Consider the following 12834-nt stretch of genomic DNA (forward strand, 5'->3'; position numbering starts at 1 on the left):
ATCTATTTTTTGTTTCTATTGTGTGTACCATATAGTTTGTAAGACAGATGGTCGTTGGGGCAATAAAGTCGTCGAATGGTGACTGCGGACTAGGAAGCAGCGTGGGAAGCCTCCGACATAGTGGACCGACGATCTGGTCAAGATTGCTGGAAAGCGTTGGATGCGAGTAGCGCTGGACCGATCATCGTAGAGATTTTGTAGAAGGCCTCTGCTATGCAGTGGACGTCTTCCGGGTTGAAATCATATGATGTGTACCTCAGTCTCAACTATTGCAGACGTAAATAGCTTGTTTTGTGAGCATCTTTAGTTGAAGGGTGGAAATAAGAGATGTGAAATTACAGCATGTGGATGGAGGAATAACATCTTAGGCATCTCATCGTCACATTATAACTACTAACAGGCCGTATACTCGTACAATATGTATGTAATGTATATAGGCGACTGTTACCAGTTACCATCAGGTGGGTGCAGAACTTCTTTGTCATTCCAGTGGCATAAAAAAAGCATTTGGCCTGAACGAGGGTTGGCTAATAACGACAATATTGTAATACAAAAATGTGGCGAAAGTTGACGAAAGCATTGGTTGTTATTGTATAACTTGTTTACAAAGACACAAACTCTATAGTAGTAAACTCAGATACACGATTAGACTATGAAGTGGTTTGGAAATACCTATGGCAGTTCATGGTATTCCTATGTTTAATATTTTGAAGCTGTTAACCCATTCAAAACTCTATTTGTCCATGTATCCAGTTGTCTGTTGGATTGTCATTTAAATTATTAGATACCTATATTTAATGTATTTTAGCATAGAAGGAGATTATACATTCGAAGAGGAAATAGTACATTTTGCCGCGAAAATGAATATTGTTAAAGCTGACTTTTTACCAGAAGCATTTAAAATTAAATATTTTCATTCAATTAATGAAAATATTTAATTTTATTCTGAAGTTTGATAGGTTCTCGACTAGACATAGAGACTATGTACAGCCGAATGCAGTGTAGGAGGACTCCCTTCACTAGTAGAATGACGACATTAAAATTGTCGGCTGTTTGCTGGAAGTATTCTTAATATGCAGATCTCTTTATTTATGTATTGAAAAAACTTATAAAATTTAATAATATTATATGACAATATTTTGAGATTCCACCAACAAGATATACTTTGTATAAAGTCGTCTACTTGGCTAATGACTGCATGGATCTCGTAAATTTTTATCGGAAACGAGTAATGTGTTGCCTTCTCGAGACACTGCCTCAAGAATGGCAACACAGTGGTACAACGGATGGCATACGATGACATGAAATAAGTGTATAAGACGATGGTTACCACTTTCAATCGGTGGGCCTTTGAACTCACTATTTTGGTCACTAAAAAAAAATCTGGACTGCGTCCGTTGAATAACTTAACTGAGTGTAACTCCACCTTTAGATGGACGTGTCTATTTCGTCAAAGTACGTACAAAATACCCATGTGTAAATGACCGTAAATTATTATTAAAACCTTGCTTACGGTCGCAGCTTGTTGATAAACCAGTACCATTATGACTCCCGCAAGAGGTGGTCGGCTTGGTTGATTTGTGGTTAGGGAAATACGCCCAAGTTTATTATATTATGTCTGTGATAAAAATCAATATAACATAGTGATTTTTGAATTATAGAAAATTAGCTAGTTTGTGGTTAATAATTATACGAAATAAGAGACGAGACGGATCTTTTTTCACCTTGAACCCAAGTTTTTTATTATCAAGTGGTTTTCCTCGTAGGTACTACAAGTGGTCAACATGTATTCAAGATTTTATTTTATACTTTTTGTTGGTAAGCATTCGCTTAAATTTATACCCATCTGTCTGTGTAAATAATGTTATGACAGTTTGTAGGATATTTGTAAATGCATACTTAATTAGTGATCTCGTCCAAACCACAGCCGGTTTGATGACAAAATACATATCAAAAGATTATCTACTTCACATATTTAGGTTATATATATATACATACCTACATATAAACATCGTTAATTATAAACACTTTAAAAAAGTAATTCCCTTATTAAAAAGCTATTACGTTGTAGGTATCTGATACCGGTCCATTCCATATATATATTAGTTGAATACCTATCTTCTCGAGTTAATGGTTTTATAAATTGCTTCACCATTTTTTATTTACACAAGATTCAAATACGTATATATATATATATATATATTTTACTCGCGACCTGATTTGTTATATTCAGATGCACAACGAACATAGGCTATATAGCCTATGTTCGTTCTTTGATACAATCTATCTTGATGTCAAATCTCATTAAAATTCGTTTAGTTATTTAGACGTGAAAATCTATATTATGTTATTAGGAATAAAAAAATAACTAACACTATCGCATTTCTAATATATAAAATATACATTTAATATGAATTTATAGTTTCAATTATTAATTTCAAAATGAAAATGTATAAGGAAACACTTCAATAATTGCCTTGAAATGACCAATCCTAGTTTGTTTACTTTACATTAGTGGGAATCTACAAATTGTTGTTGGTACAATTTATTATTATTTGAAGAATTCTATCGTAAGGTCAAATAAAAAGGTTAATGGGCCTGCACAATGATGAGAAGATAACAAATGGTTTAGTATCTGACCAGCGAATAAGTGTCTTCAGAAGGGTAGAGGAATTAATATTACAGTATAATTATATTTGATGATGACAGGACTATATACTAGGATCCCCTGGTCGTATGGTCGGGCGGCGAAATAAAAATGCTCGGTTGTTATCTTGTACTTGGTAGGAAGGCACCTATCGGGTCGCTGTCTCGCCGGTGAATGCGGACCGCTGCTTTTTTTTTTTTTTTTTTTTTTTTTTTTTTTTTTTTTTTTTTTTCGGACTACTCTAATGCTGTTGGCCGTAGCTGGCCTTTACAGCTTCACCGGACGTTATGGGGCGAGTGCAGATGGCACTCCAAACCCGCGGAAGGACTTATGGAGCGGCTGAAGGCCAACTCCTGCCCGACGGATACGACTTTAGTCTGAGGGCACCACTAGGGGTTCGAACCTCGGCTCAGGCCGTCGTAATTTCGATCCCCGTTTGAATTGGACGGGGGATCGATCGGAGGGGCGCCCGGGGGCGCCGGTGTGGAGCGCCCGGGCGCGCGCAGGCGCCCGGTTGAATGCGCGATATTGTGTGTTTGAGGTCGTCGTCTTCGCCGGCGAGGACGGTGTCGTGTGTGTGTGTAAAAGTGTGGTCGGGGTGGAACGGGTGGGCCCGTGGGGAGGTTACCTGCCGTTATGGGGTCGTCGGGGTCAATGAGAACGTGCCTCGGGCGACGTTGTCGCGTATGTCGGATATTACTCCTCGGTGCGTAGTCGACCGCACTGACTATAAGCGGATTAGGGTGGGATTGGGCAGAGTCGAAGTAGCGTCGAGACGCTTCCTTCATAAACTGCTTGATGGAGGGCAGATTAAGATCGCGGTGGAGATCTACGCTGCGAACGAACCACGGCGCACCGGTGGCTCGACGCAGAAACCTATTCTGAATGACCTGCAGTCTGTTGATTAAGCAGTAGGGTATGTGGGCGAATACGGGACTAGCGTAGGTCATGATGGGACGGATGCAAGCCTTGTATAATGTCAGCTTGTTGCGAAGCGACATTTTACTGTGCTTGTTAATAAAAGGATAGAGTCGCCCTAGTATAAAGGCGGCTCGGTCGCGGACACGCTTGATGTGAGGACGAAACGTTAGTTTCCTATCTAGGGTGACGCCGAGATATTTCGTTTTCGAAACCCACGGGATGTTTTGGCCGAATAGTTCGATCGGGTGATTCATAGAGTCGAATTCCCTGCTAAAGTACACTGCTGCACTTTTTTCGGGATTGACTTCTATGCGCCACCGACGGAACCATTCGCCCAGTATCGTTACGGCTTTCTGAAGCCGTCTGGCTATTGTCGCACGGGACTTGGCGGATGTAAAGAGAGCCGTGTCATCGGCAAACAGCGATATTTCGACTTTTAAGTCGGAGAATTTGGGGATGTCGTTGGTGTACAACGAGTAGAGCATCGGAGAGAGGACGGCGCCCTGAGGGACGCCGGCTCGTATGGGGTGCGGGTCGGATAACGCTCCGTTTATACGGTAGCGATAAGAGCGATTCGACAGGAAATCTCGTACAATGAGTACTAGCCTGTCGGGGACACCTAACTGATGAAGCTTGTAAATCAAGCCGTTGTGCCAGACTTTATCGAAAGCCTTAGCCACATCGAAAAATAGGACGCCTGTACCGCCTTTGGGGGACTTGGTGGCGAAGTACAGAGTGTTTTTGTGAATGTGCTCCGTGATGCGGTGCACTTGATGGACGCATGAGTGTTTGGCTCGGAAGCCAAACTGCTCATTGATGAGCAGGCCTTTGGAGTATATAAACTCCTTTAGGCGGGCGAGGAGGATTCGCTCGTACAGCTTGCCTATAGCCTTGAGGAGGCTGATAGGACGATAACTGGACGGGTCGGATTTATTTTTACCGGGCTTGGGGATGCCAATGACCACGGCTTCTTTCCAGCTGTCTGGAAATATAGCGTTGGACAGCGCCGCGTTAAAAATAGCGACGAGTAATAACAAAAGTTGGGATGGCAGACTTTTGACTAATCTATTCGATATGCCGTCTGAGCCGGGTGATTTTTTGATAGGTAGTTGTTTAACTAGCGTTTTGACCTCATCAAGCGTGACTGGTGAGAGGGATTTGGTGGGCGGGGTGGACGCGATGCGTTCGACTTCGGTGTCTATCTTCTCGAGATGACCTGCCTCGACTGGGAGCGTGCTGGGGGAGCATTGGGCTTCTAAGTTGGACGCTAGACACTCAGCCTTGTCTTCGTCGAAGAAGGCTATAGTGTTGTCGAGTCGGACTAGCGGGGGCATGTCGTTTGTCTGTTGGTCGGTTTTGAGAGATTTCGCTATGCGCCAGTACGCGGTGTGGCATGGCGTTATCTCTTCTAGGAGCTTGCCCCACCGGCCGTCCCGGATCTGCGCGATGCGCTCCTTAACGCTACGCTGTAAGGCTCGCAGGCGCACCCGGTTCGGTTCGGAGGGGTAGCGATCGTACGCTCTAGTGGCTGCGTTCTTATCGCTTATTAACCTCCTTACGTCATCGGGGAGCTGCCAGCGACGGTCGTCCGTCGCCGGTACCTCCCTGGAGCAGTCCTTGACTGCCGACTGCAGGTGGTTAGTAAGCGAGTCGATCGCAATGAGAGTGTCCTCGGTGGACTCTATGACGTCGGGAATACGGTTTAGTATCGGTGTGTCGGTCGATTCGAGAGATTTCTCGAGTCGTTGCCAGTCTGTTATTGTTTTGGTTGGTAGTGGCGTGTCGGGCGGAGGGCCCAGAAGGAGGGTTACCGGTCGATGGTCCGAGTTAAGCTCGGCATGGACTTCTGGGGAGCTCACCCGTAGGGTTACGTTCCTCAGCAGTGCCATGTCCAGTATGTCGGGTCGGTGGTTCACGTTATGGGGATAATGAGTAGGGCGGAGCGGGGCGATTATCTCGAATTCGAGCGAGTCGGCTAGTCTGTCTAGTTTGTGGCCGTTTGTCGTGGACACGTGGCAGTTCCAGCGGGTGTGTTTACAATTCAAATCGCCAGCCAGAATGGTGGCGCTGTTGATATCTAGGAGGGCGCGTAGGTCGCTTTCCAGCAGTAGTTTGCCGGGAGGCTGATATACGGATGCCACGGCGAGCGGTCGGTGGCCGGTCATGCCGAGAAGACAGACGGAGGCCTCCATATGAGTGAGAGGCGGTGTTTGTAGCGGTATACAATGTAGGGACCGTTTATAGTATATGAGCGTACCGCCGCCTCTACAGGCGGTGCGGTCGTTCCTAACTAAGTTGTAATTGGCGATTCTAGGATCGCGGACTGAACGTTTCAGTAGGGTCTCCTGCACGAGGAGAATATCGACTTGGTGGTCAGTGAGAAAGGAGGCGATTTCCTCCTTTTGTTTTTTTTAATCCGAACGCGTTAAAAAACGCTATTCGAACGGACCGAGGCTTTTCTCTCTGAGCTCGAGTACCCATAATTACAGGTTAAAATTGAGGATGGCGGTAAGTACGCCGATGTGCTCGCAGACGGCTGCGAGCCTATTTTGGGGCGACTCCTTATACAGGCGGAGCTTGGAGGCCAGAAGGGCAATCTCGTTAGGGTCGATGGTGCTGGCTAAGCGAGCGACCAATGCGAAGTCCTGCGCGAGGGAGCTGCCGTTGGCCTTGGGGGCCGCGGGCAGTGTTTTGGGGACGGGTTTGTGTATGGGCATGGGCGGGGCCGACTGGGCGGGCGGGGCTTTCTGGGCGGGCGGGTTGGGTGCTACCTTGCTTACAATTGCCGGGGGTTTAATCCAGGCATTGTTAGCAGGCAGAGGGGCGGGTACGAGTGGCTCGGGTTGTGTTTGAGCCTTGGCGGGGGCACGTGCCGGAGCACGGTTGCCCTGGGTGTGGGTGGCCTTCTTTTTGGCGGGACGTGGGGCGCGTGAACAACCGCGGTAATTCGCGGTGTGACCCTCTGTGAGGCAGAGGGTGCAACTGGGGGCGTGGGGGTGTTGGGCCTACGGCCGCAATCTGCGGTGGCGTGATCGCCTAGGCACTTGACGCACCGTGGGCGAGCGAAACAATTACGGGCAGAGTGCCCGTAGTTCTGACAACGGTGGCATTGTCCGGGGTAGGTACGCTTGCGAGGCGCCTCTACGGAGAGCGAGGATAGTTGGCAAATGCTCTTTATATCAAAGATCGATTTGCCTTCTGGGGATAAATCTAATACGACTAGAACAAGGTCGATAGCGGCCTTGTTGCGTGAGCGCGACTGGTACATACGATGTACCTCGTGCGCTGGGTAATTCTGGGACTGAAGGTCCTCAAGGATGGAGTCTGTTGAGAGCTCCTTGGGTAAACCGCGTATTACAACGCGGAGCTTTTTCTCTTCCTCGAGAGCATAGGTGTGATAACCTATGTTTTTCTCCCGCAGGAAGGTGGTGAGACGACGATGGTCGTCAGATGATGGGACTGATACTTTGATCCCTATTGAGGTAGCCTTAGCATGGCTGAAATTGATATGCTTGTTTTTAAGCATATTGGATACGGTGTTCCAGGCACTTTTGTCCTGGATGATGACGGGGGCGGGGCTTTGGTCTCGGGGTGCGACTTGCGTGCACTCGGACCGGGGGCGGTTTTAGCGGTGCCGTCATGGGCACGCTTTGTTTTGGCTGGCTGGGAGCCCTGGGTCTTCTTGGCACGCTTGTTGCCAACAAGAATAAAATCGTCCTCGTCTGAGGAGACCGGGGGGATGGGAGAGGGGACGTCGCCGTCGCGGATGGCGTCGAGCTCCATACTAGGAGCGTCAAGCTCCGCGACGGAGTCGTCCTGCTCCATGGACGGAGAGGCGGGATCGGCCTGGTCGGCTTGGGTCGGGGGAAGCGGCGGGAGCCGTTGGGAATCGTCCTCGAATTCGTCAGTGTCAGTCTGAGTCATCATTGGGGACGCGGGGGGCGAGCTGTACACTAAGTGGACGGGCTTGGCGGCTTTGAATGCTATAAAAGCATTTAAGATGCCGGGACACTTTTTTTCCAGGAACTGGAAGAACAGAGGCATATCGGCCTCTGATAAGGACATTTTTTTTGAACAGTGGTAATGTTAATTACCACTGTTCAAAAGAATAGAATAAGAGTAGAAATAGTAATATAAAACAATACAATAACAATACAACAATACAATAACAATACAATACAATGAAACAATAGGGTAAGTCAGTACTTAAGATAAGGACGGTCGTCGGCGGGTGCAGCCGACGGTGTCAGCGGGGGCCTCCCTGCCGGGTGAGGCAGGGGGGTGAGTGCCTATTGATATGTGACCCTAATATGTAAGATCACTAATCTTATTGAGTGAAAAATGTGTACCTAAGCGAACCTACTTGGTGGCGTCGGCGGCGGGCGGCAGGCAGCAGGCGTCGGCGGGTGTTGGTGGCAGCGGCGGCGGCTCGGATCGGCGCGTCGCGCAATAGGCGTGACGCACCTCCCTAACTCACGACAGTCCGTGCCACTGAACGTCCACACACAACACTTCACTTCACTTGAACGAAGAGAGTTCTCCTTCAGTCCTCACAACACAACACTACACACGCGGAAAGTCCGGTAGCACTGTGTCGGAACGGATGCCGAGAGCGCGGTCGGCCGCGGTCGGCGCGGGACACGGAGGCCCCGGGCCACGCTAGGTGCACCGAGTGCACCTAACACGCGGCGAAGTATAAGAATAAGAACGCGCGAACGTAACTGCGCTACGTGCGCGCGCGCGGTGTGTTGCTCGAGGGAGCAGAGAACAGCGAGACGGCGGCGGGACTAGCGAGCACATACGTGCGTTCGCTAGCGCGTCGGTCAGCGGAATGCGGACCGCTGCGCGGCCGCGCTCTTTATATAGACGCCCGACGGGTGGCCTTCCCTACTGCAACTGTACGTTGCGTGATTTATTTTTATTAACAAAAATGATCTTACAAATTTTGCTTATACTAATTATATCTAATTGATTCCGTCGTGTACATTTCTCCCGCCGTCGCTATCCTGCGATTCTACTGGTAGCACGACGATTCGTTTTGTTGGTCTTCTCAGGGTGCGCCCGTTGCTCGTTGTGATGTCTACCACTCGCACCGTGTTGGGGTTATCTTTCCCGGGGTAGGTCTTCACAACGCGTCCCCGTGGCCATGTATTTCGGGGTAGGTTGGGTCGTATATGATGACTGTGTCGCCAACCTTGGGGGGAACACCGGTACCTCGGGGCTCCCGCCGGTGTTGAAGTAAGGGTAGGTATTCCACCACCCAGCGCCTCCAGAACTCATCTGCTAACGCTTGTGCTCGTCGCCAATGATGTCGTGCGTTCATGTCTCCTTTGTTGAACACTCCGGGATTAGGCACGTGTGAGTTGGGGCCGATCAGGATATGGTTCGGTGTTAATGCCTCCGGATCGCTCGGTGTGACGGACACGTGAGTGAGAGGTCGGGAGTTGACTGTATTCTCCACCTCGGCTAGCAGGGTCACCAATGTCTCGTCTGTGGGATAACGCTCGTGCAGCGTAACTCGTAGGGCTTCCTTTACTGACCGCACCATGCGTTCCCATACCCCGCCCATGAAGGGAGCAGCGGGTGGGATGTACCTCCACGCGATGCTGCGGTTGGTGGCCTCCTCTTCTAGTGCTGCCATAGCCGCCTTGAGTTCCTTTTCAGCTGCCTTGAAACACGTAGCGTTGTCGCTCCATATTTCCGTTGGACAACCTCGCCGAGCCATGAACCTCCTCAGGGCGGCGATGGCTGAATGAGTGCCGAGGGTATGCACCACTTCAATGTGTATGGCTCGTGATGTCATACACGTGAAGAGGGCGCCGTACCGTTTTTCTCGGTGCCGTCCGACTGTGGTTTCAATGGGGCCGAAGTAGTCCAGCCCTGTGTAGGTAAAGGGGCGAGCGTGATGCGCTAGGCGGGCGGCAGGCAGGTCACCGGTCGGTGGGCTTGTTGGCTTCTTTCTTCTTATCTGGCAGACCAGACACCCCTTGATGACGTTCCGTACTGTGGGTCTTATTTTTACAACCCACAGCCGCTGCCGTAGCTCATTCACTACCGCTTCTATACCGCCGTGGTGCATTGTTTCATGTATATGTTGTATATACAGACGTGTATATCTGTGTTTCCCGTCTAACACGGGTGGGTTGAGTACATCTTTTTCTACGTTCGATGTTGCTGTAATTCGTCCTCTTAATCGCAGCATTCCGGTTGTGTCGATGTAGGTACTTAGCGCTGTCAGTCTGTCTTGTTTATTCAATGGACTTCCCTTTTTTATTCGCAATATTTCATTCCCGAAACTATCTTCCTGGCAGGCTCGCATCCACATTCTCTCGGCTTCAAGTAGGTACTGCGCTGGCACCGGGATGCTGGGCGTCGTTATTTTCGTTCTTCCATTTCTTGTTATGATTTTTTCATTATTCTTTTTTCTCCAGTCAACATCGCCCTTTTCATTCTTCTTGGTTCGTTTCTTCGTGGCGGCTACAATATTTCTTTGAGGTCGACAGAGATCGACAAATTGTAGCACGCGCGCAGTCGATTTGATGAGCGGCAGCCACCGCGAGAATCGGTCGATGTCAGGTAAGTGTGCGTGAGCCGTACTTGTAACGGTCACATGGCATCTCTCTCGCTCTTCGCCCGTGACTGATATCGCTGTCCTTGTTTCTCGCGGCCACTCGTTTTCTGGCTGATGTAAAAATGATGGCCCGTTGAACCATCTGTGCTGTGGTCCGAATTCGCTTGGTATACCTCGGGTGGCATCATCAGCTACATTTTCATGTGTAGGGACCCATCGCCATTCATTTTTTTTTGTTGTGTCTTCTATTTCAGCCAGGCGGTGAGCCACAAAGGTCTTAAAGGCCCTTGGTTCTGACCTTATCCATGCTAGGACTGTCCGAGAGTCGCTCCAGTATGTTTTACTCGCTATTTCGTAGTCGTGCTCCTCCGCCACGGTATGTGTGAGGCGCGCACCCATTAACGCAGCTTGAAGTTCAAGTCTCGGGATTGAGACGGGCTTGAGCGGTGCGACGCGACTTTTAGCGGCGGCCAAGGTGACATGTGTGGTACCGTCGGCTCTTTGTGACAGCCAGTACACTGCCGCGGCGTACGCCTCTTCACTGGCATCCACGAAGGTATGCAGATGATGGGTGACCACTGGTGTGACATCATAGCATCGTGGTATGCGTATCTTGTGTACAGTTCGCAATGATGTCAACCAAGTACTCCATGCTGGCTGCAGTTCTTCTGGTAGCGATTCGTCCCAGCCTGTTTTATAGCGCCATGTATCTTGCAGTAATCTTTTCGCTGGCGTTGTGATGGGTGATATGAGGCCAAGGGGTCGAAGAGTGCCATGATGATGCTGAGCGCTTCTCTTTTCGTTGGTATCCGTTTGTTTTCTAATATATCTTGCGGCGTTTTTATTTTGTTAACTTGAAATCCAATTATGTCTTCATTTATATCCCATAACAAGCCGATAGCTCGCTCAGTATCGCTCCCTCCAATCAGAACCGCTGTACTATTTGTCCCGCTCTCTGAAGTGTTGTCTCGCTCGCTTGCTATAAACTCGTCGATAGTATTGCGATTGTTTGATGCCCATCCGCTGAGTACGAAGCCGGTTTGTTTATGTATATAATCGACTTCTCTTGTTATTTTTCTGGCTTCTGAGATTGATGAGAAGCTTTGTAGATAGTCGTCCATATAATGATTTCTTCGTATAGCGATTGCGGCGTCGGGATATATATGCGCGTAGTCTTCTGCGTTGCGGTTTTTTATATACAGAGCGGTGCAGGGTGATGACGTCGTCGAATATTAATGACGTCATGCGGGTACTCGTCTGGGTCGCCCTCCCGCCGGTCACCTCTCCACAGGAAACGGAGCGCGTCGCGGTCTTCTTTCTTAATTTTTACTTGCATAAACATCTCTTTGATATCTGCAGAGACTCCGTAGGCGTACTGTCTGAACCTCATCACCACCCCAGGCAGTGATTGCAACAGGTCAGGTCCAGAAAGCAGCAGGTCGTTTAGGCTGAGACCTGCAGTCTTAGCGGAGGCGTCATGCACCAGTCGCGGCGGCTTGTGTGGCTTCGCTGGGTTCGCAACCGGGAAGTGTGGCAGGTACCATGTTCTGTCTTCAGCTGGCGGTGTCTTGGCGTGCTCTGCATACCCCGACGTGAGTAGGTTATTGATTCGTTCGTTGTATTTAATTTTCAGGTCTTCATCTCTGTCTAATCTCTTTTCGAGGTTATGCAGACGTTTTCTTGCTTCGGTGTAATTGTTCGGTATTTTCATGCTGTCTTCTCGCCAGAGTAGCCCAGTTTCATATCTTCCATTCGGAAGACGGCGACTTTCTCGTTCTAGTATTTTCAAAGCTCGCTGCTCTGGATCATTTTTTGGTTTTCTGGGTTCGATGCATAGTGACTCCAGCTTGAAGTAATTTTTCATCATTTCTTCTATGTTGACGTCATCTTTCTTCTCCACCAGGTGCCCGCAGAAAGTCACCGGGTTGCTGAGAGACGTCTTGCAACCATGCAGAACCCAACCTAGTAGCGTGTAGGATGCTACCGGTTGGTCACGACGTCCCGCCCGTACCTCTCTTGACACGATGAGATCCCAGTTATCTTGTCCTATTAATAACTTGGGGGTAGCACGGTGGTAGACGAGTTCTTCTCGTATTTCTTTCAGGTGACCACACTCCTTTATGTCGCTGTCGACGACCGACTGGGTAGTGATATCCAGTCGATCCACTGTGCGGACTTGATCTAGCTTGAAGATGGTTGAAGAGTGTTTGCCCTTGATTTTCACGCTGGTTGTCTTGCTGTGTTCATGCTTGACCATGGCGCCGACGCCCTGTATCCACATCGTGTTTGCCGGACCATCAATACCCAGGATGTCAGCTACCGATGTATCGATGAGTGTCACTGTGCTGCCTTCGTCGAGAAGAGCGTATGTTTCTATCTTGCTCTTCGGCCCTTGCAATATGACAGGTACTACTTTCAGATAGGCGCGACGTCGGAGACATTCTTCATTGCCTTCCATCGTAGAAGTTACCACCCCATGCTCTTCTGGTGGTTGTTGAAGCTGGTCCTCTCTTTTCTGTCATGATGCAACAAGTGATGGTGTTTCATGTGGCATCCAGATTTGCCACACCATGGAGCTCTGCAGACGGCGCGTCGATGTTTACTTCTCAGGCACTTGTAGCATATGTTATTCTTCTTTGCAGTTTCCCATCTTGAATTAACGTCGATGTTATTGAAATGCTCGCAGTCAGGCAGC

General features: G+C 48.8%; 1 protein-coding gene across 1 annotated transcript; it reads right to left on the reverse strand.

Annotated features, from left to right (window-relative positions):
• Positions 1-8693: 8693 nt before the first annotated feature.
• On the reverse strand, positions 8694-12597 carry LOC131855205 (uncharacterized). The gene is made up of 2 exons (XM_059206447.1): positions 11393-12597; positions 8694-10968 (listed from the first exon to the last, which is right to left on the reverse strand). Exons 1-2 carry the CDS (start codon positions 12595-12597, stop codon positions 8694-8696), a joined length of 3480 nt encoding a protein of 1159 aa, XP_059062430.1.
• Between the last annotated feature and the right edge of the window lie 237 nt (positions 12598-12834).

Source organism: Achroia grisella, unplaced genomic scaffold, assembly GCF_030625045.1.
Source record: "Achroia grisella isolate CSIRO2021 unplaced genomic scaffold, CSIRO_AGI_Agris_v1 utg1360, whole genome shotgun sequence".
NCBI classification, from domain to species: Eukaryota; Metazoa; Arthropoda; class Insecta; order Lepidoptera; family Pyralidae; genus Achroia; species Achroia grisella.

Excerpts from the sequence above, each read along its gene's own strand:
- LOC131855205 (XM_059206447.1), bottom strand. The coding sequence starts at position 12,597 with ATGGAAGGCAATGAAGAATGTCTCCGACGTCGCGCCTATCTGAAAGTA. Across the intron at positions 10,969-11,392 it reads CGGGAGGGCGACCCAGACGA|ATATATTAGAAAACAAACGG; the intron begins GTACCCGCATGA and ends AAACGCCGCAAG.